Source organism: Erythrolamprus reginae, unplaced genomic scaffold (assembly GCF_031021105.1).
Source record: "Erythrolamprus reginae isolate rEryReg1 unplaced genomic scaffold, rEryReg1.hap1 H_26, whole genome shotgun sequence".
NCBI classification, from domain to species: Eukaryota; Metazoa; Chordata; class Lepidosauria; order Squamata; family Dipsadidae; genus Erythrolamprus; species Erythrolamprus reginae.
This window is the reverse complement of record NW_027248480.1, coordinates 405,185-429,096: the sequence shown is the minus strand read 5'-3', so window position 1 is coordinate 429,096 and position 23,912 is coordinate 405,185. Positions and strand designations below refer to the sequence as shown.

At 45.5% G+C, this 23,912-nt stretch overlaps 1 protein-coding gene across 1 annotated transcript in view; it reads left to right on the top strand.

The window, feature by feature from the left end:
* Positions 1 to 23,912, top strand: part of LOC139155508 (myosin-6-like) — a 73,800-nt gene that overhangs the window by 42,095 nt on the left and 7,793 nt on the right. Inside the window, exons 24-36 of the mRNA XM_070730662.1 lie at positions 1,456 to 1,601; positions 4,361 to 4,451; positions 5,250 to 5,639; positions 7,007 to 7,133; positions 9,593 to 9,711; positions 10,211 to 10,407; positions 13,475 to 13,658; positions 16,062 to 16,227; positions 16,881 to 17,005; positions 18,713 to 19,021; positions 19,117 to 19,320; positions 20,641 to 20,766; positions 22,581 to 22,856. Of these exons, the coding sequence (XP_070586763.1) occupies positions 1,456 to 1,601; positions 4,361 to 4,451; positions 5,250 to 5,639; positions 7,007 to 7,133; positions 9,593 to 9,711; positions 10,211 to 10,407; positions 13,475 to 13,658; positions 16,062 to 16,227; positions 16,881 to 17,005; positions 18,713 to 19,021; positions 19,117 to 19,320; positions 20,641 to 20,766; positions 22,581 to 22,856 (2,460 nt within the window). The remainder of the gene's footprint in view (positions 1 to 1,455; positions 1,602 to 4,360; positions 4,452 to 5,249; positions 5,640 to 7,006; positions 7,134 to 9,592; positions 9,712 to 10,210; positions 10,408 to 13,474; positions 13,659 to 16,061; positions 16,228 to 16,880; positions 17,006 to 18,712; positions 19,022 to 19,116; positions 19,321 to 20,640; positions 20,767 to 22,580; positions 22,857 to 23,912) is intronic.

The following is a 23,912-nucleotide window of genomic DNA, read 5'->3' as shown; positions in this document are numbered from 1 at the left end:
CAATCATGGGCTTTCCCAAATATGCCCATGTTACATCAACACTCCGCAGTCTGCATTGGTTGCTGATCAGTTTCCAGGCACAATTCAAAGTGTTGGTCATTACCTATAAAGCCCTTCATGGCACCGGACCAGGGTATCTACAAGACCGCCTTCTGCCGCATGAATCCCAGCGACCGGTTAGGTCCCACAGAGTGGGCCTTCTCCGGGTCCCGTCAACAAAACAATGTCGTTTGGTGGAGCCCAGGGGAAAAGCCTTCTCTGTGATGGCCCCGCCCTCTATAACCAACTCCTCCCGGAGATTAGAATTGCCCCCACCCTCCTTGCCTTTTGTAAGTTCCTTAAAACCTACCTCTGCCATCAGGCATGGGGGAACTGAGATATTCTTTCCCCCTAGGCCTTAACAATTTATGCATGGTATGTTTGTTTGTAGGGATGTTTGGTTTTTACAATAAGGGTTTTTAATTGTTTTAGTATTGGATTTACATGATGTTTTTTATTATTGTTGTTAGCCGCCCCGAGTCTACGGAGAGGGGCAGCATACAAATTCAATCAATCAATCAATCAATCAATAAATAAATAAATAAATAAATAAATAAATAAATAAATAAATAAATAAATGTCCCAGCGAGATTTTGCTTCTGTGCACGCATAGGAAGCAAAATCTTGTGAAGGGACATGCACATAAGAGATTTCAGTGATTTTTATGCTTCCTCGCAAAAAAAATATCACCAAAATCTAACGCACGCGTGCATCCCTTGAGATGCATGCACACTCAAAGACCCAAAGTTGTGCACACAGCTCCATTTGTACTGGTAGGAGCCCGATACAGCAGTGGACTGAGGCAGGAGGCAGTCTGTCCGGGAGTGGGCTGCTGGGGGTTCTCGGGGATTCAGGAGAACCCAGGGATGGGTTCCACTTGCTTTCGCTACTGGTGCACATTGCGATGTTTCCACTCGTTCCACTCATGCAATTTTACTTCTGCACATGCTCAGAAGGTTGGTCCAGCCCAAAATACACCTCTCTCCTTTCTCCCTTTTTTCTTTCCCTTCTTTGCTCTTTCCCTCCTTTCCTCCTCCCTCCCTCCTTCCTTCTTTTTATTTCTTTTCTTCCCTCCCTTCCCTTCCTCCTATCTTCCTTTCATCTTTCCCTTCTTTGCTCCTTTCCTACTCACTTCCTTCCTTCTTTATTTCCTTATCTCCCTCCCTCCTTTCTTCCTTCCCTTCTTTGCTCCTTCCCTCTTTACTTACTTCTCTCTTACTTTCCTTTACTCCCTCCTTTCTCCCTTTCTTCCTTCCCTTCTTTGCTCTTTCCCTCCTTACTTACTTTATTTCTTTTACTCCCTCCTTTCTCCCTTTCCTCCCTACCTTCTTTGCTCCTTCTCTCCTTCCTTCCTTTCTTCTTTCCTTCCACTCTCTCTCTCTCTCTCCTCTTCTCTTCCCCTCTTGCCATCAACAGCTAGAAGGTTCACTAGAACAGGAGAGGAAAATCCGGATGGATCTGGAACGGTCCAAAAGGAAAATTGAAGGAGACCTAAAGCTGGCCCAAGAGAACATCATGGACTTGGAGAACGACAAGCAGCAGCTGGAAGAGAAAATTAAAAAGTAAGGGAAGAGCCAGCTCTGTGCTTTTGGGTTTAGGGGTCTCATTGGGTCACCCCACAAAAATGACCAAGTTCAAGAGTTTTCCTATTTGTCTCCAAAATAAGGACGGAAATAAAACTGGTTTCACTATCCCTCCACATCTGAATTTGTGTGTTGTGTCATCCACACAACTGATTGGGAAGGAATTGCCATATTTTTCAGAGTATAAAATGCACCTATCCAATCCTAAAAAAGGCTGAAAATTTGGGCGCATCTTACACTCCTAACGCAGCTTTTCCAAAGCTTTTTTTCCAGCCATAACAAGGTGCTAACAATCTTACTGGCTTGGATGATTTTTTCATTGCTACTTCAAAAAAGTTTTTTTTTCCAACCCTAAATCTTTGCAGGCTTGTTTTCATTGCTACTCCCTCTGAAAAAGGTTTATTCAGCCCTAACAAGGTGCTTAACATTCTTCCTGGCTTGTAGGATTTTTTTTCTATTTATTTATTTTATTTTTATTTATTGTTAGGGTTGAAAGGGACCATGCAGGTCATCAAGTCCAACCCCCTGCTTAAGCAGGAAGTCCTACAGCACCCCAGCCAAGTGGCAGTCCAATCTCCTCTTGAAAGTATCCAAAGTTGGGGAGTTCACAACCTCCGCAGGCAGGCTGTTCCAATGGTTGATCGCTCTGACCGTCAGGAAGTTCTTCCTTACTTCTAGGTTGAATCTCTCCTTGGTCAGCTTCCAGCTGTTGTTCCTCGTCCGGCCCTCTGGGGCTCTGGAGAATAGAGTGGCCCCCTCCTCTCTGTGGCAACCCCTCATATACCTGTATATAGCTATCATGTCTGCTCTGGCCCTCCTTTTCTCTAGGCTATCCGTGCCCAGTTCCCTCAATCTCTCTTCATAAATCTTGGTTTCCAGTCCCCTAATCATTTTGGTTGCTCTTTTCTGCACCCTCTCCAGAGTTTCAATGTCTCTTTTGAAGTGTGGTGACCAGAACTGGATGCAATACTCCAGATGTGGCCTGACCAGGGCGTAGTAGAGTGGTATTAGTACTTCCCTGGTCTTGGAGTGTATCCCTCCAAGACCAGGGAAGTACTAATATTTCATTGCTACTCAAATATTTTTCCCAGCCCTAAGTCTTTGCAGGATTGTTTTCATTGCTATTCCCTCTAAAAATGTTTTTTCAGTCCTAACAAGATGCTAACGATCCTCCTGGCTTGCAAGATTTTTTCATTTGCTACTCCCAAGTTTTTTTCCAGACTTAAGTCTTTGCAGGCTGGTTTTCACTGCTATTCCCTCTGAAAAAGGTTTTCTTCCCAGCCCTAACCAGGGGATAAAATAATGTGCTGAAGCTGATCAGACTAGCCAGGTGAATACTTGGTAGGTAGATTCCGCCCCCCCTCTATTTTCCTGCCCCAAAACTAAGGCGCACTTTGAAAAATACAGTAGCTTCCTTCTCCAACCTTCTCCAAGATTCATTGTTCATGGAATCCAGAAATGCCAGAAATTTATGGGGGAAATACAGAACAAAAGTAGTCCTTGACTTACAACCATCATTAAGTGGTTGGTCATTGAGGCACCACAAGACTGTGCCTGATTTTGTTGTGGCTGAAGATTTTTTTCCCCTACACATTTTTATTAGCTTATGAAAATATAAAATACAAAGGAAAATTTTGAAAAGTAATAGAAAACTGGGGGGTTGCCTGGTTGTTAAGTGAATTGGGCTTCCCCATTGATCTTGCTGATCATCTCAGAAGGTCACAAAAAGAGGACCACCTGATCTACACACACCCCCGGTGCTCTGTCAGGCTCTCTGATAGGAGCCTCCTGAAAATTCAAGGGTACAAATTTCAGACACACACACGTTTGAAAATTCAAAACAATGTTCTTTATCATAAAAATCAAAATAAACTAAGCACTCTTTTTGTATTGCAAAGAGCACTCTTCCCAAAACAACTGGGTAGTCTGTACAATGTCCCTTAAACAGTCATTAAGTACTTAGCTAGCAGCTGTGGAGAAACTTCACACCCCTTTTTCTTCCAGCGAAGGGATACACACACACATGTTGCTCTGCTTTGGTTTCAAAGGCGTGAAAAAGCAACAAAGTCCAGCACACAAGATTCCTGACGATACTGCAACAGATATTCTTCCACAACGGCCAAACCCACATGTTGCTATTTATAGCAGCAGCCCTAATTACCGGAGCCCCACCCAAACAAAGGTGCCCTCCCTTATTTCCTGTAATATGTCCTTACTTGGTCTCTTCTATGCAGTCTTCGGATACAAATCTAAATAATAAATAAAAGAATAAATAAAATAAATAATTCTGCGCTTGCGTGGGTCCAAAATGTCATCATCTGAAGCTATAGAAGATAAGGAAGATTGACTGCCTGGGCTGTGCGCCAAGCCCTCCTCTGCCGAGTCACTCCCACCTTCTTCTTCGTCCGAGGAAACTAAACTCTGAACTGATTCTGTCGGCAATAACACAGGCCTGTGACATGTTGAATTTTCCCCTGCATCCACCTCCACACTCCCTGGGGCAGGAGCTGGGCCAGAGCCAACCACAACACCTGGGATGCATCATAAATATGAATCCATGGGCAAAGTGACTAAATTTTGATCGCAGGTGAGACCATGGGGATGTAAGTCTGAGAAGCAGTTCCAAAACCATTTACCTTAGTACCTTTGAACAGTCACCAAACAAACTGTTGTAAGTCAAGGACTATCTATATTTTATGGACCAGGTTTTTAACTTCCCAATGAATTCTCTTTGGCAGGAAAGAGTTTGATATCAACCAACAGAACAGCAAGATTGAAGACGAACAAGCCCTGGCTTCCCAGATGCAGAAGAAACTAAAGGAGCTCCAGGTAGGGAAACCCTTCTTTGATGCTCGAGCCAGGAAAAAAAGAGAGAAATTTTCCAAAATTCTGGATCGTCAGTCTGTTTTTGCCCCCTTCCTACATCACTGGAAGCAAAGTTCGTTTCTTTATTCAGAAAATTTATATTGCCACTTATTCATCTACAGCGACTCGAGGTGGCTTACAGGAATATAAAAACACCACTTATCCTCTTTTAATGACCCCTTAGCAAAAGCATTGGACTTATATACTGCTTTGGAGTGCTTTTGCAAATCTCTCTTAAGCGGTTTACAGAATCAGTATATTGCCCCTAACAATCCGGGTCTAAAACTACGGCGCCTAAAACACGGTTTGAGTATTGCCCACAAGATCATATGCTGCAACGTCCTACCGGTCAATGACTACTTCAGCTTCAACCACAATAACACCGGAGTTATCGAAGCGTGGAACTCATTACCGGACTCAATTTTGTCAACCCCTAACCCCCAACATTTCTCCCTTAGACTCTCCACGATTGACCTCTCCAGGTTCCTAAGAGGCCAGTAAGGGGCGTACATAAGTGCACTGGTGTGCCTTTCGTCCCCTGTCCAATTGTCTTTCCTTTCTTTCACCTATCATATATATTCTCTTCCTTTCATATATCCTCTCCTCTAAGTTCACTTTTACCCTCTTTTATATTAACACATGTCTATTTTCTTCCTATGTATTTGTGTATTGGACAAATGAATAAATAAATAAATAAACAAACAAACAAACAAATAAATAAATAAATAAAATCTAATGATTCATCTTTTTCCCACCGTTCAGGCACGCATTGAGGAGCTGGAAGAGGAGATGGAGGCAGAGCGCGCGGCCCGCGCCAAGGTGGAAAAACAGCGCTCGGACCTCTCGCGAGAACTGGAGGAGATCAGCGAGCGCCTGGAGGAGGCCGGCGGGGCCAACTCGGTGCAGATCGAGCTGAACAAGAAGCGGGAGGCCGAGTCCCAGAAGATGCGGCGTGACTTGGAAGAGGCCACGCTGCAGCACGAGGCCACGGCGGCTGCCTTGCGTAAGAAGCACGCGGATTCTGTGGCCGAGCTGGCTGAGCAGATCGACAACCTGCAGCGGGTCAAGCAGAAGCTGGAGAAGGAGAAGAGCGAGCTGAAGCTAGAGCTGGACGATGTGGCCTCCAACATGGAGCAGATTCTGAAGGCCAAGGTGTTGCGTCTGTGGAGGGGAGGCAGGGGTGGGCAAGAGGCGGGACAGGGTCGAACACTGTTCCACCGGCAGAAATGGAGTTTCATGCGCAGCTCCATCATCATGGACCATACACACGCTGTGCACATTGCCGTGCATGCGAGATTTGGCTTCTGTATGTGCACATGCACCCCATCACCACCGGAGCATTCCAGTAGGGCCGTGAGTGGCTGACCTTTACTGAGGGGAGGGTTCCGAAAAACCAGCCAAACAATGCCATGGATAACACAAACTCACTTTTGGGTAGATAGTTGCTTCAGGGTATAATAGTGGGCACTGGGAGGAAAATTTCGGGTTCCTGGTGATCTCTGAGCTGGGTTGTTTTCTTGGAAATATTTCAAGACACAACTAGGAAATATTATCACTAGCTGCCGATCAGTTTCCGGTCACAATGCAAAGTGTTGGTAATGAGCTATAAAACCCTACATGGCATCGGACCAGAATATCTGGAGGTTGTTGGGGCCTGGATGGGTGTCAACAAGCTCAAACTCAATCCAGACAAGATGGAGTGGCAGTGGGTTTTGCCTCCCAAGGACAACTCCATCTGTACGTCCATTACCCTGGGGGGGGGGAATTATTGATCCCCTCAGAGAGGGTTTGCAACTTGGGCGTCCTCCTCGATCCAAAGCTAACATTGGAACATCATATTTCAGCTGTGGCGAGGGGGCCGTTTGCCCAGGTTTGCCTGATGCACCAGTTGCGGCCCTACCTGGACAGGGAGTCATTGCTCACAGTCGCTCATGCCCTCATCACCTCGAGATTCGATTACTGCAATGCTCTCTACATGGGGCTTCCTTTGAAGAGTGTTCGGAAACTTCAGATTGTGCAGAATGCGGCCGTGAGAGCTATCGTGGGGCTTCCCAGATTCACCCACATTTCTACAACACTCCTTGGTCTGCACTGGCTGCCAATCAGTTTCCGATCACAATTCAAAGTGTTGGTCATGACCTTTAAAGCCCTACATGGCATTGGACCAGGATACCTCCGGAACCGCCTTCTACCACACGAATCCCAGCGGCTGATAAGGTCCCACAGAGTTGGCCTTCTCTGGGTCCCGTCGACCAAACAATTTCCTTTGGCGGGCCCCAGGGGAAGAGCCTTCTCTGTGGCGGCCCCAGGCCTCTGGAACCAACTCCTCCCAGAGATTAGAATGGCCCCCACCCTCCTTGTCTTTCGCAAGTTACTCAAGACCCACCTGTATCGCCAGGTATGAAGATGCTTTCCACACCTGGGTCTTTTCAAGTTAATCAACCATGTGGTTTCATTGGAAAACACGCTCAAGCTTCTGCCAGGCTTTATTCCAGTTTAATTCTTCTATTTCTTGGCAGGCAAATTTGGAGAAGATGTGCCGTACCCTCGAGGACCAATCGACAGATAACCGCGCCAAGTTGGAGGAGACGCAGCGAACCCTCAATGACACCAACACCCAGCGGGCGAAACTGCTCACTGAAAACGGTACCGGCAAGGGGTGAAACGTGAAAAAGAATTCCCTATCGGTTCTGTGGGTGTGGCTTATTTTGTGGGTGTGGCTTGAGGGCAGATGGGCATGGCTTCAGGTGCATGTGGTTTGGTGGTCAGGTGAGCGGGGCCTTGTAAAATGTGGTGAAATTCACTTAACAATGCTTTTGCTTAGCAACCAAAATTGTGGTCATAAGTTTTTCCTCTTTCACTTTCTTTTTTCTTTCTTCCTTTTCTTTCCCCTCCTTTATTTCCTTCCTTCCTTTCTTCTTTCTTTCTTGTCTCTCTCTCTCTCTCTCCATCTCCCTCCTTCCTTCCTTCCTACCTTCCTTCCTTCCTTCTTTCTTTCCTTCCTTCCTTCCTTCCTTCTTTCTTTCCTTCCTTCCTTCCTTCCTACCTTCCTTCCTTCCTTCTTTCTTTCCTTCCTTCCTTCCTTCCTTCCTTCTTTGATTCCAAATAGTATCCAAAACTAAATCAAAGTCCAAGGCAAAGTATTCCTCAAAGATCCAATTTATTAACAGAACCATATTGGTACTTCTGGGAGAAACCCGAATCTGAAGTCCCGGGGTTTCTCCACCCAGTTGAAAGTTCAAGCCATACCCCCAAGTCCATCACATTGACCAATCATCATTTGCCAACTTGGCAGAAACTCCCATCTCCTTGCGTGTAGGTGCTTGAAGATTTATCAATGCCTATCGGGTCTCCCAAATAGTGCAAATGAGTGTGGAACCTTCTTGGAACTACTGAAGGGATCATGTTGTTGTTGTGACTGGTCCACGACTGGCTCAGCTGATCATGGATTTCCAGAACCAGGCGACGGATGCATATTGGTTTCCTAGGCCAATGTTCTTGTCATCTGAGTCTGAGAGTGAGGGAGAGTTAGAGACTGAGGATCAAGTAAAGTCTACGGAGAGGGGCGGCATACAAACAAACAAACAAACAAACAAATAAAGAAAGAAAGAAACAAAGAAAGAAAGAAAGAAAGAAATAAATAATAAAGAAAGGAAGAAAGAAAGAAAGAAAGAAAGAAAGAAAGACTGTAGCATCCCCAGTTAGAATATGGACTGAGTCAGAGGAGAAAGATGAATTAGAAGACGAGCTGATGTTAGATGCCAGAGTCAGAAGATCTATGTCCAGGCAAGAGTATCTGAAAAGAATAGGGTCTTGGCATTCATAACTCTAGGGAACACTTGGCCACACCTTGTCACTATATAAGAGACAGTCTGGGAATAAGTGAGCATGGTGAAAAGGTTCATAAAAATTATGGTTCTGTGGGAGCTCTGGAGTTCAAGAAACACTTTTCTTGCAGATCACTCTAACCCATGTAAGCTCATCGTCATGTAACCTCATCGTGTGAAAAAGACCACAGTATGTCTATTTGACGGACAGAATCAATTCAAAGGAATTCCCATAATTGAGCTTTGTCTTCCTGTTCTTATCTTCGAGGCAATTGAGCTGGGAATATTGCTAGCATGGACTAAATTAGATTTCGAACTATTAAACCAGTTTTTTGCCTGAATGTTTTATAAGCAATATACTTTTTAAGTATTATCCTGTGAGTGTGTGGACTTTTTATTCTGATTGATGGGTGGTATGGACAGAACAGTTGTAAACATTTATAACCCATTTACACTACTCAAGAGACCCTGAGGGCCCAGATAAACTTCCAAGGGGCCGCAATGACTACTAACAACCAGATGACTGCAATGAATCTAAATCCTTCCATTCTCCAGCATTCTGTCAGCACTGAAGAAGCTTCTTGGATGAGAAGCAAAAGCTCTTCAAGGAAAAAACAAAAGATAGTCCATTTGCTTCTTTGGGTCTCTGCCTTGTTTTTCTACACCTCTTTATGAGGTCTGTTTGTTTGTTAGAGTTGAAAGGGACCATGAAGGCCATCAAGTTCAACCCCCCACCCAAGCAGGAACCCTATAGCACACCAGTCAAGTGGCAGTTCAATCTTCTCTTAAAAATGTCCAGAGTGTTGGAGTTCACAATGTCCGCTGGTTGTTTGTTCCATTGGTTGATCGCTCTGACCGTCAGGAAGTTCCTCCTTATCTCCATGTTGAATCTCTCCTTGGTCAGCTTCCAGCCGTTGTTCCTCATCCGGCCCTCTGGTGCCCTGAAGAACAAAGTGATCCCCTCCTCTCTGTGACATCCCCTCGTATACTTGTAGACTGCTATCATGTCCACTCTGGCCCTCCTTTTCTCTAGGCTATCCATGCCCAGTTCCCTCAGTCTCTCTTCGTAAGTCTTGGTTTCCAGTCCCTTAATCATCTTGGTTGCTCTTTCTTGCACCTTCTCCAGAGTTTCAATGTCTCTTTTGAACTGTGGTGACCAGAACTGTATACAGTACTGCAGGTGTGGTCGGAGCAGGGCGTAGTAGAGTGGTACACCCAGAAGAAGCTACTATTGGGTGTAGTTTCTGGAACTCAACTTTTCTCCTCTCCCACCCTCAGGGGAACTCTCCCGACAGCTCGAAGAGAAAGAGGCCCTCGTTTCCCAGCTGACTCGCGGGAAACAATCCTACACCCAACAGATGGAGGACCTCAAGAGACAGCTGGAAGAGGAGACCAAGGTGAAGAAAAGTCACTTGGGAAGAGCAGTGGGTTGCTACCAGAACGGTAGAGGTTGGCACACTGATAGTGAACACGGTGCTGTACATGCAGCCTCAGTTATCTTGCATGCACGTCCCAGCGTATTTCTGCTTTGAGCACATGCACAGAAGCAAAATCCAGTGAGGGGACGCATGCGCACACGAGATTTTTGTGATTTTTTTTTTTTGCTTCTGTGCATGCGCGGAAGCAAAAAAATTACCAAAATCTCTCTCGCATGCACGTCCCCTCACAAGAATTCAATACATTTTTGCTTCCTTCATATGCACAGAAGCAAAAACATATTTCTGGGGCGCACGCCATGCAAGAGAATTGAAACTGCGCGCACAGTGCACCAGTAGCAGCAGTAATGGGACTCCACCCCTGCTTGGGAATTGTGGATCTTGGGTTTTGGGGGAGAGGGGGACAGGAGGTGTGATGGACACCCACCAAATTCACACTGGACTTCCCCCTTTGACATAGGCCAAAAATGCTCTAGCGCACGCTCTTCAGTCCTCCCGCCATGACTGCGACCTTCTGAGGGAACAGTATGAGGAGGAGATGGAAGCCAAAGCGGAGCTCCAGCGGGTCCTCTCCAAGGCCAACTCGGAGGTGGCCCAGTGGAGAACTAAATATGAAACGGATGCCATCCAGAGGACGGAGGAGCTGGAGGAGGCCAAGTAAGTGAGGGAGGTGGATTCCAGAGGTCGCATCTTGACCTTCAGGATGGACAAAGTAGCTCGCCGTCAACAAACATTGGCTTTTGATGTGGTGTTCATGCTTGACGATACCATTCCAGCTTGGGTGAGTTCCAGTAGCGGATTCCTACCGGAACGGATGAGGACACCACATTGGTAGTAAAACTGGGGGCTGCGCATAGAGCTTTGGGTCTGGTGTGTGTGTGTGCATGCATCCCAGAAAGATTTTGCTTCTGTGCATACATGGCATTGGACCAGAGTATCTCCGGAACCGCCTGCTACCGCACGAATCCCAGCAACCGATAAGGTCCCACAGAGTTGGCCTTCTCTGGGTCCCGTTCTACTAAACAATGTCATTTGGCGGGCCCCAGGGGAAGAGCCTTCTCTGTGGCAGCCCCGGCCCTCTGGAATCAACTCTCCCCAGAGATTAGAACTGCCCCCACCCTCCTTGTCTTTCGTAAATTACTCAAGAGCCATCTATACCGCCAGGCATGGGGGAGTTGAGAGACCTTTCCCCCAGGCTTTTTTATATTTATGTTTGGATATGTATGTGTTGTTTGCTTTTTAAATATGATAGGGTTTTTAATGTGCTTTTTAATATTAGATTTGTTTTTGCTAGAATATTGTTTTTATTGTTGTTGTGAGCCGCCCCGAGTCTTCGGAGAGGGGCGGCATAGAAATTGAATAAATTGAATTGAATTGAATTGAATACGCAGGAAGCAACACTTCATGAGGGAATGCGCTTGCGCGCAAGATTTTAGCAATTTGCACAGAAGCAAAAAAAACCCTGCTGAAATCTCTCTCACACGTGCGTCCCGTCATGAGATTTTGCTTCCTGCGCATGTACAGAAGCAGAATCTCACTGAGGCACATGCATGCACGCCAGAGACCCAAAGCTATGCGCACAGTGCATCGGTAGCGGCAGTAGTGGCAACCCCCGCTTGGTGGGTTCCACTTATCTTTCTCACCGGTTTGCATCGCGACATTTCATGCGCGTGCCCCTTCATCTGAATTCACTTCCGCGCATGCGCAGAGGGTCGCTTCAACCCAAAACAAAAGTTGAGGAGGTTGCTCAGCTGTGCTTCGGACAATGAAATAAAGGTGGGTATTAACCCGGAGGCTGGCGGGAGGGCTTTTTCCCAAAAAAGAAGACGAGGAGAAGCCATCCAAACAGAGGGGGGGGAAACCCGGAAGATTTGGTGTCGCGCAAGAACCAGCACAGGCAGCACTGGATCCATGGCGCCATCTTTATGTCACCAATGGGTTGCTAACAGTCCGGGCAATCTAGTCCGAACCGGGAGGAACTCAAGTCTTGTACCGTTCCTTTGAATATGTCAACCAAATACAGGTAGCCCTCAACGTAATGACTCAGGTTGCTAATCGGGATGGTTGTTAAGTGAGTGGTTTTTGCTGTGGTTGTTGGGTCAAGCATGCCAGCTTCACCCATTGGCTTTGCTTATGTCTGAAGTCACAAATGGTTATTATGTGACCTTGGGACAGTATGACTGTCACATATGTATACACACACATACATACATACATACATACATACATACATACATACATACATACATACGTTCCAGTTGCTGATCCTGGGATCTGAGGTCATAAGTATGAGCACCAGTTGTCACTAATCTTTTTTCCAACAAAGTCCTCACATCATTATATTGTTGTAAGCCACCCTTTGCCCCACAGGATTGGGTGGCATAGAAGTCAGATAGATGGAGAGAGAGAGAGAGAGAGAGACCAAATTGATTTCACAAGGGCTTATAAAATGGCAATATTTTCTACCGGGACTATTGTGTGTTTTGACGGCATCTCCAGGATGAGATTGAGCTATTGAGGAAGGACATTTGAGTCTTGAAACCCTCATTGGGGACCTTTTTGGCCTCCATATCTTTTGTCCCTCACAAACGTGGACCCTGTATTTACGTTTCTCCTCCCTCCTCCTCCCTTCCCTTCTCCATCCCTCCCCTCAAGATCTCGGGCATTTCCTTTCACCGGCGCTTCCTCTAATGAAGAAGCTTTTGGCTCGAGTTATATTTGAACTTGACAGTGTATAAGACGAGCAAAAAGCTTGTTGGTTGGAGGAGATTTCCCCATTTAAAAACACCAAGGTAGGTGTTGTGGTTGGCTCGCATCCGGCTCCTTTGATCACAGGCTTTGAGGAGAATGAACGAGGTCCATCTGGGTATCATAGGCCAGTGTGCTTACCAGATGAATCAGAAAGTGAAAGTGAGGGAGAGTTAGAACCTGGGGAACCTCCAGAGACTGCAAAACCCCCAGCTGTGATTATATTTGAGTCAGATAAGGAGGGGGATATTGTGGACTCAATATTAGACGCTAGAGTAAGAAGAATGCCAGGGAGACAAGAATATCTCTGGCAACGTAGACCTAGGCATTGAATACGTCTATGCACCGCTTGTCATCACTGATAGTATAAAAGGGAGGATGATGGGAACCCCCAGTGCAGAAGTTCAACATTCCTATATATATAGAAAGAGAGAACTAGCAGCCTTAGAGGTTCTCTCTTCAATCCTTCTGCAAACCTGAAATCTTGGTTTTTGAAGGCATTTGTGAGTGTCTGTCAATGCCAAAAACTATTGACTTGAATTTATCACCTGATATTGGATGCTCGTTATTAACTGTCCTGATAACGCTGGATTTTGGGCAGCGGGACTGACATTCCTATGATTTCATTGCTGTTTCCAGCAGTTTCTTTGTAAATAGACAAATACATTTGTAAATAGACAAATATACATAGTGACTTTGCTTTCGAGACTTCATTGGGGATTAATTGCTGATAATTAACAGGGCCGGGCAGAACAGTAGGTAGATAGGGATGGTTTTGCTGAGGGATGCCATCTTGTGGTTTCCACTTTACTTACGAATCTACCGCAGAGCATGAGATGATTGGTTGGGAGCCAATATGACTGGCCACTCAAGGTGTTCTTCAGAAAAGTATGGGAGATTCACTTCCCTCATCAGCTATGGGAAAGAGAAGGTCTCTTCCAAGGGTAACCTTCTCTCGGTTGTCCTCGTGTGCCAGGAAGAAGCTGGCCCAGCGGTTGCAGGAAGCTGAAGAGGCGGTGGAGGCGGTGAACGCCAAGTGTTCCTCGCTGGAGAAGACCAAACACCGCCTGCAGAACGAGATCGAAGACCTCATGGTGGATGTGGAGCGTTCGAACGCGGCCGCAGCGGCCCTGGACAAGAAGCAAAGGAACTTCGACAAGGTGAGGTTCGCGGAGACCCTCTCTCTTGGGTCCAAGAGTGGGTGCCACTTGCCTTCACAACTAGTTTGCATCCCTCGCGTCCAGGGGCAGATTCCATTTATGGCCGCTACTAGTGCACTACCTGTGTACCTCCGTGACCCTGGCATGCACCTGTTTGTGTGTGATCCCTGTCAGCCATTGGAATGCTCAAATTTAGAGGGGGCAGGTGAAACAGAACCTGTCAGTTTACCTTATTTAGGAGATGTAGATAATTTTAGCAAGGGAGAAGTTGAAATGGGAGAAGAGCTTTCGAGTGAAAGCCTCCAGACAGAAGTGTCTTCAGACAGTTCCAGCTGTCAGGATTTGAGATGGATAGATCCAAAATTCAGAAGGCAGCAGGAAAGGTCAGAAGAAGTTACTGGGAAGGGATTTTAAGATGCAGTTTAGAGCGTAGTAAATTAATTAATTAATTACACCATCTCCGGAGTTGGACAGAAACAGTAGCTGCTTGTGTCAATCTCACATCCAGCCAACATAGATCCTGCCTGAAAAAGCTCCGGAATGTGAAGTTTTTATTATGTGAGTTATTGCATTTTTATTGCCTTTCTAATCAGCCGAAATCGGCCAGATAATTAAAGTATGCCTTCTAGCAGCCAGTGAAGCAATTATAGAGATAAATGATCTAGTTTATCACAAGAAAAACTGAAAGTAATTCTGCTACATCACAGAATTCTATTGTACTGAATGAAGTGGAAGAAATAAATAGAAGTGTTACTATTTGAACATTAAGTGTCCGAGAAGCAAATTATTCAACTATCATCTCACTAGCCTGAATCAGAACAGTATCCACATGCTTATTTGCATGCGCAGGAAGCAAAATCTTGTGAGGGGACATGCGCATGAGCAAAATTTTGACAATTCTTTTTGCTTCCGCACATGCGCAGAAGCAAAAAGTCACCGAAATCTCACTCGCACATGCATTTCCTGGTAAAATTTTGCTTCCTCCACATGTGCAGGAGCAAAATCTCACTGAGGCATGCATGTGCTAGCACCAGGGATGCAGAGCTCTTGCGCATCTCCATTTTCTCTACGCCATGGCCCGTACCGGTAGGAACCCGATACTGCGCGCATCCTCTCGTGCTATTTCGCTTCTGCATATGCTCAGTAGCAGGATTCAGCCCGAAACACAGCCGAGGAGATGATCAGCTGTGCTTCGGGCAAAGAATTAAAGGTCAGTATTAACCTGGAAGCAAGTGGGAGAACCCTTTTGCAAGCAACGGAAGAAGAGAAGCCATCCAAATAGGGGGGAAATTCCTAAAAATTAAAAAAAAAGATGGCAACACCTGCGGACCGCATTGATTGTGACATCACCAGTGGGTCACTACTGGTTCAGGTGACAGAACCGACCCTTCCCTGGGTCCCATGGGGGATACTGCTCCAGTTCAGTTGGAGGCATTCACTTGCCTGCGTGTCAAGGGCTTGGTACTTCCTTCTGGCTTCCCCAATGACTTTAGTTGTGAAAAGCCAGCAGGAAGTTTATTTTTATTTATTTAATTTATTTTTATTTAATTGGATTTGTATGCCGTACGTCTCCGAGGACTCGGGGCGGCTAACAACAGTGATAAATACAGAATGTAAAAATCCAATACTAAAACAGCTAAAAAACCTTGTTATAAAACCAATCATACATACAAACATACCATGCATAAATTGTAGAAGCCTAGGGGGAGAGAATATCTCAGTTCCCCCATGCCTGATGGCAGAGGTGGGTTTTAAGGAGCTTACGAAAGGCAAGGAGGGTGGGGGCAATTCTAATCTCTGGGGGGAGTTGGTTCCAGAGGGCCGGGGCCGCCACAGAGAAGGCTCTTCCCCTGGGTCCCGCCAAACGACATTGTTTAGTTGACAGAACCCGGAGAAGGCCAACTTCTTGCTTAAGGGCTGTGGGATTCAGTTTAACAATGGCAACCGCCAGGACTTTAGGGATTGCTGTCGCTAAGCAATGCCGTCACCCTTTAGGCTACGTCGTTGATCAACGTAAATTACTGTGGTACGTTGAGGACTATCTTGTATGGGGGTGGGCAGAAAGAGAGAGGAAAGGAAAGGGGAGAAGAAGAAGGAGATGGAAATGAGGAGAAAGAGGAGGGGAAGTTGAAGGAGAGGAGGAAGAATAGGAGGGAAAGAGAAAGGGAAGAAGAGGAGGAAAAGAGAAGGAAGAGAAGAAGAAGGAAAAAAGAACAAGCAGAAGAAATGGTACCTTAGATGGACAGGAGAAGGCGGGGAAAGAGAAAGGGAGAAAGAGAGAAGGACGAAAGGAGAATGAGATGGAGAAGGAGGAAGAAGGGGGGAAGGAGAAAGAAAGGAGATAAAAGAAAAAGAAGAAGAAAGAAGCTCTTTTGCCTTCCTCACCCCTCCTGCCCCCCTCAGGTCCTCGCCGAATGGAAACAGAAGAACGAAGAATCTCAAGCGGAGCTGGAGGCCTCCCAGAAAGAGTCCCGTTCCCTCAGCACAGAGCTCTTCAAGCTGAAGAACGCCTACGAGGAGTCCTTGGAACTCCTGGAGACCTTAAGAAGAGAAAACAAGAACTTGCAAGGTGGGTTTGCAAGTGGAGGGGGGAGGGGGAGGGCAGAGGTGACTCCTACAAAGTCCCCTTGCTTGCTGGTGCCAGATGTTGAGGACGTCCACGCTACTGGTGTGGTCCCGGAGACGGGCGCGCAGGCATCTGATGCACGGACACATGCCCCACCCCCATGTAAGAGTCAGCTTCTGTGCATGCGCAGAAGCCAAATCTCATAGTATATTTGTGTGTATTTGTGTGTATGTTTGCTTAGTAAATGGGGTTTTTTAAATATTTTAAACTATATTTTAGATTTGTCATGAATTGTTGTATTCTGTTGTGAGCCGCCCCGAGTCTGCGGAGAGAGGCGGCATACAAATCTAATAAATAAACAAACAAACAAACAAACAAACAAATAAACAAATAAATAGGAGGTATGCACGCACGAGTGAGGTTTTGGCAAATTTTGCCGGTTTTTTGCTACAACTTGCAAGTTCCAACTACTCAGGATATCACGCCTAATCTACAACCATTAACTAATCAGCATACCTCAGCTACATCAACGACCCCAATTGTTACCCCTCTGACTCACCAGGAAGTTTCTACACAGCAGGCAATTGCTGAGCCATCAAACCACACCCAGCCACCAGTATTTATAGAAGGAAAAAAATAAATAAATATTTTCACAGAGGAGATTTCGGATCTGACCGAACAGCTGAGCCAAGGCGCCAAAAGTATGCACGAGCTGGAAAAAGTGAGGAAGCAGCTGGAGTCCGAGAAAGTGGACTTACAGGCCGCGCTGGAAGAGGCGGAGGTGAGGATTCCTGCTTACCTTCCCCAAATCACCCAGGTTTTTCCCCTAGCTTATGTCTCTCCTGTTTCACCGACCCTACCGGATCGATCCCGGAGTATTGAATCGCCATAGATTCAATAATAGACAAAGAGCATCAGAGGGTGAAAAAAGCCAAAGGCCTTAATTTATTAGTGAAGAGGCCATGAAGCCTAAAGAACCAAAAGAACCAAAAGAATCAACTTATCCTAACTTATTCTAACTAATCCTAAAACGTATACGTATGCTAACTTCTTAATCCTAACTGTACGCTAACTTATTTCACACAGCATTGTTTATAATAATCTGTTTTCTGTTCTCCCGGGCTCTGTGGTATGAGTCTCCCGAAAATTCAAGGGTACAAATTTCAGACACACACACACTTGAAAGTTCAAAAACAATGTTCTTTATCACAAAAATTCAAAAGAAACAAAGCACCCTTTTTGTATTGCAAAGAGCACTCGTCCCAAAACAACCTGGTAGTCTGTACAATTTCCCTTAATCAGCCCTTAAGTACTTAACTAGCAGCTGTGAAGGAACGTCACAGCCCTCCTTCTTCCCCGAAGTAAGACACACACATTTTGTTCTGCTTTGGTTTCAAAGTCGTGAAAAATCAACAAAGTCTGGAAACAGCAAAGCACAGTCCTCAAGAACAACAGATAATCTTCCACAATGGCCAAGCCAGCACGCTGCTATTTAAATCAGCAGCTCTAATTACTGGAGCCCCACCCAAACACAGGTGGCCTCTCTTATCTCCTGTAATATTTCTTCAATTGGTCTCTTCTATGCATAATTCTGTGCATGCGTGGGTCTAATACTTCTTCATCCGAATAGACCGAAGATAATGGAGATTGGCTTCCTGGGCTGTGTGCCAAGCCCAGGACATTTTTGTCACCCCCACCTTCTTCTTTGTCCTAGAAAACTGCACTACCTGACTCTGTTGGCAATAAAACAGGCCTATGACATGTTGATGTTTCCCCTGCATCCACCTCCACATTCCTTGGGGCAGGAGCTGGGCTAGAACCAACCACAACAGTTTTCTATGACATAATGCAGCTAATACACATGCTCAGTTCTAAATGATACTGTAATTCATGAACCTGCCAACATCATAGATAAGGCTGCAGGTACAGCATAGATGTTTACAGAAAGCTTGTGAGAAGCTAGATAAAAGAAGGTGCTTATTGGTGCCAGCCAGTACTCCCATAACTTTCTCATGATCTCATTCAAAGCTGTCCGTTTCTGAGAACATGAACTTTCCCAGAACCTTCCAGGCCTACCCAGAAGTCCGCAATTACAAAGCCTGAATGAAATAAATGCTAATTTATACTAACAGCATAATGTGAACTTTAAATACTCCATGCATGGTTTTCCATCACATCTGGGCATGCCCAACCATATGACTTTGACCTGCGCAAGGAATACTACACTAGAGGCTGCGCCCTGCAAAACAGGAAATGGAACAGGAAATGCTTAATTAATGCTTGTGGAACAGGAAATGCTTAATTAAAGGAATCTTATTTCTAAGTTGGTTCTATCCTTGAGAACTAATCTAGAACTGAGAAAGCTCCAGGTCTCAATCCTATTCTTCTCCTTCCTCCTTTCCCATTTTACCCATAATTCTTTGCTGGTCTGTTGAGCGTAATAAAGATTGATGGATGGATGCATTCTGATAATTCTTTGACTCTTCAGGCCTCTCTGGAACACGAGGAAGGCAAGATCCTCCGAGCTCAGCTGGAGTTCAACCAGATCAAGGCCGAAATTGAGCGCAAGTTGACCGAAAAGGACGAGGAGATGGAGCAGGCCAAGCGGAATCACCTGAGGACAGTGGACTCGCTCCAAGCTTCCCTGGATGCCGAGACCCGCAGCCGCAATGAGGCCCTGAGAATCAAGAAGAAGATGGAGGGAGACCTGAACGACATGGAGATCCAGCTCAGCCAAGCGAATCGGGTGGCCGCCGAAGTTCAGAAGCACCTCAAGATCGCTCATGCCCACCTCAAGGTAAGGAGATACGGAGACCTTCGGATCTTCCTCACTCGCCCCTAGTTTTCCAGGTCAAAAGGTTGGCTTCAGGCTGCGTGTTTTTGATGGCCCAGGACAACCAGATTCAACTGGACGATGCCCTTCGAGCCAACGAAGACCTGAAGGAGAACATTGCCATCGTGGAAAGGCGGAATACGTTGCTGCAGGCTGAGCTGGAAGAGCTACGGAGCGTCTTGGAGCAGACGGAACGTGGCCGGAAACTGGCGGAACAGGAGCTGACGGAGGCCAGCGAAAGAGTCCAGCTCCTCCATTCTCAGGTGAGGAGAAACCAGTGGATCCTTCTCTCGTTTCTTTGAATCTGGTTCGCTAAAGAACCACAGAGGGACCCTTGGAGAAGCTATCCAGAGCCTGCTCAGATAACTACAGAGGCTGAAGGGTGCATGTTTTAGGAAAAAGAGTCACGTCGGCTGTGTTTCTCAAACTTGGCAATTTTAAGATGAATAGATTTCAGCTTCCAGAATTCCAAAAATAGGTTCTGGATGGAGATTGAGGGAATAACGTAGGTTCTGAATGAAGGTTGAGGGAATAAAATAGACTCTGGATATCGTTTCTCAGGAATAAAATAAGTTCTGTATATATGTTCTAGGGATAAAATAAGTTCTGGATGTAGGTTAGGAAATAAAATAGGATTTGGATGTAAATTCTGAGGAAATAAAGGAGGTTCTGGATGAAGGTTCAGGGAATAAAATAGGTTCTGGGTATAGATTCTGGGGGAATCAAGTAGGTTCTGAATATAGGTTCTGAGGGAATCGAGTAGGTTCTGAGTATAGTTTCTGAGGACATAAATAGGTTTGGATGTAGCGTCTGAGGGGATCATGTAGGTTCTGGATCTAGGAGGGAAAAAATAGGTTCTGGATGTACGTTCTGAGGGAATCGAGTAGGTTCTGGATTTAGGTTCTGAGGGAATCGAGTAGGTTCTGGATGTAGGTTCTGAGGACATAAAATAGGTTTTGGATGTAGCTTCTGAGGGAATCAATTTGGTTCTGGATGTAGGTTCTGAGGGAATCACGTAGGTTCTGGATATAGCTTCTGAGAGCATAAAATAGGTTTTGGATGTAGCTTCTGAGGGAATTAAGTAGGTTCTGGATGAAGGTTCTGAGGGGATAAAAGATTCTGGATGAAGGTTGAGGGAACAAGGTAGATTCTGGATGTAGGTGCTGAGCGGATGAAGTAGATTTTGGATCTAGGTTCTGAGGGAATAAAGTAGGTTCTGGATGAAGGTTCTGAGGAGATAAAAGATTCTGGATGAAGGTTGAGGGAATAAGGTAGATTCTGGATGTAGGTGCTGAGCGGATGAAGTAGATTTTGGATCTAGGTTCTGAGGGAATAAAATAGGTTCTGCATATAGGTTCTAGGGGGATGAAATAGATTCTGGATGAAGGTTGAGGGAATAAAGTAGCTTCTGGATGTAGCTTCTGAGGGAATAAAATAGATTTTGGATGGTTTCAAACCATCTTTGACCTTCATACGTCCCATGGTACATGAAGACACCAAGCAGTTTGGACTTACCAGTTGATCTTCTTTCGTTTCTCCTGTTGCGGCTTGACTCACTGTTTTGATTGCCCCTTTTTTTCCAGAACACCAGCCTCATCAATCAGAAAAAGAAGATGGAGGTGGACCTGACGCAGCTCCAATCAGAAGTGGAAGAAGCTGTGCAGGAGTGCAGAAACGCAGAGGAGAAGGCCAAGAAAGCCATCACAGATGTGCGTGAGAGTGGGATCCTAGGCAGAGGTTGACCGTCAATGGTTCATCAGGACCCTTTAGATCAGTGATGGGGCTGCCAAAATTTTTACTACAAATTTTTTGGGTGTGGCTTGATGGACATGGGACCAAGTAGGAGTGGCTTGCTGACCATATGAGCAGGTGGGAGTGGCTTGACAATCATGTGACCGGGGATGACTTTAAAGGTCATGTGACTGGGTGGGAGTGGCTTACCGACCAAGATAAGTTTTCAAATAGGTGCTTGGACTCTTTTTCAGTTAAGTCACATTATTTGAATAGCCACAAAAAGGACAAATGATAGACAGCATTATTTGTTGAGGAGCACAGGAACATTTTCAGGTTTTATACTGAACCCACAAGGTTCAATATGATAACAGATTAGGCAAGCAGTTTGATTTTCTTTAATTGCTACAAAAATTCAGTGCTAAATAATGATTACAATGATCAAAGCATTTATGGTAAAAACATACTATTTAATTATTTCTTATTTTATTATTTTAAATAGAATTTATTAATTTCCAGTCTTTTTTTAATAAAAACAATAATATAATACAGTAAGTGCTTCTGCATTATTAAATCATTGCATCTTCTTCTTTTGAGCTTCATCACATTTTATATATTTGAACGTACTGTACTAATATTATGTTGTTACAATAGCTAAGATACTTATACAGTGATACCTTGTATTATGAACTTAATTGGTTCCAGGAAGTCGTAAGGTGAAAAGTTTATAAGACAAAATAATGTTTCCCATAGGAATCAATGGGATTCCCCTGAGACTCCCCTCCATGGGAATCCCCACCTCCGGACTTCCACGTTTTTGCAATGCTGGGATTTTGCTGAGGCTTCCCTTGCTGAGAAACCCCACCTCCAGACTTCCGTTGCCAGCGAAGCGCCCGTTTTTGTGATGCTGGGATTCTCCTGCTGAGATCCCCCTGCACCATCACAAAAAATGGAAGTCCGGAGGTGGGGCTTTCCATGGAGGGGAGCCTCAGGGGAATCCCAGCAGCGCAAAAACGGGTGCTTCGGCTGGCAAAAGGGGTGAATTTTGGGCTTGCACGCATTAATCGTTGGTAACGGAAGTCTGGAGGCGGGGCATCCCAGCGGCGGCAGCGAGATCGTAAGGAGGCAAAAGAAGAGGCAAAAAAATCTTAAACCCCGTGTTCGTATCTCGAAAAGTTCGTATGACGAGGAATCACTGCACATTTCTATATACATATTTACATGTTATGCTTCTATTTTATTTATTAGATTTGTATGCTGCCCCTCTCCACAGACACGGGGCGGCTCACAACTATTTTAGCTCTTTCCTTTCATTTTTGTTTTTATATGCTTGATCCAATGGTATTTCTTATTTTAAAAGTAATTAAAGATCATGCTATGGTACTAGAGATGGAAGGACAATTAAAAAAACTATTAAATATTCAACAAATAGTGCATAAACCTACTACCCCCACTGCATCCCCCACCCTTGTGGGGGCAGCAACCCATTACTAATTTAGATTCTTTCTCCCTAAATCAAGGGGTGTCCAATTTTTGAGACTTGCGGGCTTTAGCTTCCAAAAATTCCATGCCTGGCTGGGGAATTCTGGGAGTTGGAGTCCAGCAGTCTTAAAAGGAGACACATTTCCAGGTCCTCCTTGGCTTTGGTCCACCAGGAGGATCAAAAGAGGATCCTTAATGTTGACATGAATAATTAGCCCATTGAGTTTAGGACAAATTTCCCAATTCACACAACGAATGACGTCTTTCTCTCTCTCTCTCTCTCTCTCTCTCGTCCTCTTGAACGGGGCAGGCGGCCATGATGGCGGAAGAGCTGAAGAAGGAGCAGGACACCTGCGCCCACCTGGAGAGGATGAAGAAGAACATGGAGCAGACCATCAAGGACCTCCAGCTGCGCCTGGACGAGGCGGAGCAGCTGGCCCTCAAGGGCGGCAAGAAGCAGCTCCAGAAACTGGAGGCCCGAGTGCGAGAGCTGGAGAACGAGCTGGAAGCAGAGCAGAAACGCACCGTGGAGAACGTCAAAGGGATGCGCAAGTGCGAGAGGCGCATCAAGGAGCTCACCTACCAGGTGGGGAGGAGCTCACGAAGCACCAAGGACCCCGGAGTCCGCCTCTTCCACTTCCTGCCCCTCCCTTCCACCTCCCCTTCTCCTCTACTCCACACAGCCCACTCCCTCCGAGCACTGAAGATGTTACCTTGTTGGGTTGTGAAACAGCTGAAAGAAAACAAGCAAGCTCAGGAAGGATCAAAGATTTTATTTATTTATTATTTATTATTGATTGATTGATTGATTGATTTTTGTCCAATACACAATGAGGGTTTTAGTGGGTATACACATAGTAAAATACATGATGAAGGTTATAGAGGAGATACTCATAGTGAAATATATCTAAGAAAGAATAGAAGATATAGGAGTAAAATATATCAATGAAAGAATAGAAGAGTGTTTCCCCCTGTTGATGCAGCTTAAGATTGTGTTGGCTTCTTTGGCTGCTGCTGCACATTGCTGGCTTATGTCCTTCTAGAACTGATGATGTTCGCTAGTTGGGTCATGAAATATCTCCAACAAATAAGCTCAGAGAAAGCCAAGGATCCCACAGTCCTTCTCCTCCTCTTCCTTCCCTCCTGTCCTCCTTTCTACCTCCTTCTCCACCACCATCTTTTGCTCTTCCTTCTCCTCTACTCCACAAACTCCACTCCCTTCTAGCATTGATGATGTTACCTAGTTGGGTTAGGAAACAACTACAAGGAAACAACCAAGCTCAGAGAACACCAAGGACCTCATATTTCCTCCTCCTCCTTTCCCTTCAAGCCCTGATAACGTTCCATAGTTCTTTCATGAAACATCTGCAAGAAAACCATCAAACTCAGAGAGCACCAAGGACCTCATATTTCCTCCTCCTCCTTTCCCTTCAAGCCCTGATAACGTTCCATAGTTCTTTCATGAAACATCTGCAAGAAAACCATCAAACTCAGAGAGCACCAAGGACCAGACCGTCCTCCTCCTCCTCCTTCCAACTTCCTTTTCCTCCCCTGCCCCCTTCTTTTCCTCCACGCCACAAACCCCACTCCCTTCGAGCACCCAGTGATGCTACCTAGTTGGGTCACCAAACGCCTGCAATAA